The 2,373-nt window shown below is 45.4% G+C and overlaps 1 protein-coding gene across 1 annotated transcript in view; it reads left to right on the top strand.

The window, feature by feature from the left end:
* The window catches only part of LOC106813948 (serine/threonine-protein kinase B-raf-like), a 20,724-nt gene that overhangs the window by 11,460 nt on the left and 6,891 nt on the right, over positions 1-2,373 (top strand). Inside the window, exon 8 of the mRNA XM_014818197.1 lies at positions 173-218. Coding sequence (XP_014673683.1) covers positions 173-218 — 46 coding nt within the window. The remainder of the gene's footprint in view (positions 1-172; positions 219-2,373) is intronic.

Raw genomic sequence — 2,373 nt, 5'->3', positions numbered from 1 at the left:
TCTCTCTCTCTCTCTCTCTCTCTCTCTCTCTCTCTCTCTCTCTCTCTGTCTCTTTTTCTCTCCCACGTCCCTTTCTTGCTCTATTTCTCATTAACTTTCTACCCTACTCTCTCAGTCTCATCTTCCACCCTCCCTCCCATCTCACTAAGCTTGATCGGCTGTTTCGTTGCAGGAATTGGACGACCAGATGAGATTGCAGTACTCACGGGAATCAGGTAGTGGTACGTATGCAAATGCGCGTGCACATGCTTTCATATGTTATCACTGACACGTCACTGCACACTTTCTACCTTATAGTTAGTCTCTCATCACCCGAACTCCCCAATGTGTGTTGCTATCGATGTAGTCTGGCTTAAAAACACTACAACATTACAACCACATGTTTAGATATATATGTACTGTGAATTCAGCCATTTCTTTAAAAAAAGCCTTGATGCTTATTTGGGTTACCACTTTCATAACATTACTTCGGGGGTTATGAAGATAGCTTAGAGAGCAGTAGTGTTGCAGCAACAGTATTTCAGTTGCAGTCATGGTCCACATAACAGTTGATGTGTTGTGGTTTTCATTTGGATTTACTAAGGCAGTCGTGTGCTTAATAAACGAGTGGCACGGCACTTTTCACAGGTTTATACCAATCCTGTACAATTTTGATCAAAATCAACAAAAATAGCTTAGAATGCACCATATTGCACCATTTTTTCAAAAATATTCTGGGGGGGCTTATGCCCCCTGACCCCCCTATCTGGGGGAGCACCTGCGGTGCTCGCTTTGCTAGGACCGCGAAACGCACAAACCCACGAAAAAAATTTACCATACTTCACAGACCTTTTTGGCCAGGGGTAACACTGACTTCTCGCATTTTTACTGCACGCATTCGCACTTCATCTGTGTAGAACTTGTGGTTTCTGTATACTTCTTGACAGTTAGACACAATGTTATTTTCTCTGGATTTATCAACATGCGCTATACAATGACAGAGTAACAACTTGGTTAGGGCAACACTTGCATGCACGTCGTAAATTGTAAAAAATGAGATGAGGCACTAGGCTATATAGCATGCTTGTACGTTTAACATCATACATTATTATTGAACCTTTACCTTATTTTTGAATATTTATTATTGAATCTTTACCTGTGTATGATATGAGCTGTGTTTAATATGTGTTGGTAAACTTGGTATTTCTATATAATATATAAGTATTGTGAGCAGGCTGGTTGTAGTCAAGGAGCTAAATATAACACGAGGAAGCGGCTTGGCTGTGTGCTTTTCGCCTCAAGGGTGCCATCTATGGACCATAATCAGCTGAAACGGCTGTGCAGACCGAACCCAGAGTCAATAGAACACTAATCTGTTCTAGGGTCTCTGCCGAATCCAAATTTGGGCCAGATATGGCAGCGCTTCCTCTCCTTGTTATGTTTAGCTCCTTGGTTGTAGTGTACTATCAGCTAAGCAAACTTTGAAGCCAGGCAACACGGTGGTCCTTTCCTGCTTCATTTTATCCATCTGTCATTCATTCTTTCATAAATTTTATTTAGTTGGTTTTTTTTATTATTTTATGTTTCTAATCTTCCCGTTTTCTAATTTTTTCTTCATTTTTAAATTTTCTTTACAATGTCGTGCATGTTTTTTCTGATCGGTTTCGCACTCGGAGTGGTGACAGTTACTAAGCCCATGCAATTATTGCTGTAGTGATGTACATTCTATTTGAGTGATGCCTGCGTATGTATATGTGCGGTGCGGGAGAGGGGTAGCGGCCCCCCCCCATTACGTGGCATTGTCCTGCCACACACGCCACATCATAGAGAAGAATGAATATATCATGTCCTTGCCATGTCCTTCATAGCTTCCAAATAGGATGCCCGCATCTTCCAGTCGTAGCTGTCGCCGCTGCAAAACAGGATCCTCGTTTTCGTTCCCGGTCGCGGGGCTGAGCTCGTGGTTCGACGTTTCCCGCAGCGAGCGTTCGTGTTGCATGCGCTTATAACATCAACAGTCCGAAGCCGCCGCTCTCACAACATTACATTTATACGGACGGCTACCTCTAGGTGGTGGCAGCAGTTGTGTCATCACATGTGGCAGCAGGGGATGGGGAGGGGGGTCACATGTGGCAGCAGGGGATGGGGAGGGGGGTCACATGTGGCAGCAGGGGATGGGGAGGGGGTCACATGTGCCTGCAGGGCTGGCAGGGGAAGGTATGTGGGGTGGCAGCAGGGCTGTGGAGGGGGTCACATGTGCCTATAGGGCTGTGGAGAGGGTCACATGTGCACATAGGGCTGCAGAGAGGGTCACATGTGCCTATAGGGCTGCAGAGAGGGTCACATGTGCACATAGGGCTGCAGAGAGGGTCACATGTGCACATAGGGCTGCAG

This window comes from Priapulus caudatus, unplaced genomic scaffold (genome assembly GCF_000485595.1).
Source record: "Priapulus caudatus unplaced genomic scaffold, Priapulus_caudatus-5.0.1 Scaffold848, whole genome shotgun sequence".
Classification (NCBI taxonomy): Eukaryota; Metazoa; Priapulida; class Priapulimorpha; order Priapulimorphida; family Priapulidae; genus Priapulus; species Priapulus caudatus.
Note: the sequence above shows the minus strand (reverse complement) of the source record. Positions and strands in the feature narration are given on the sequence as shown.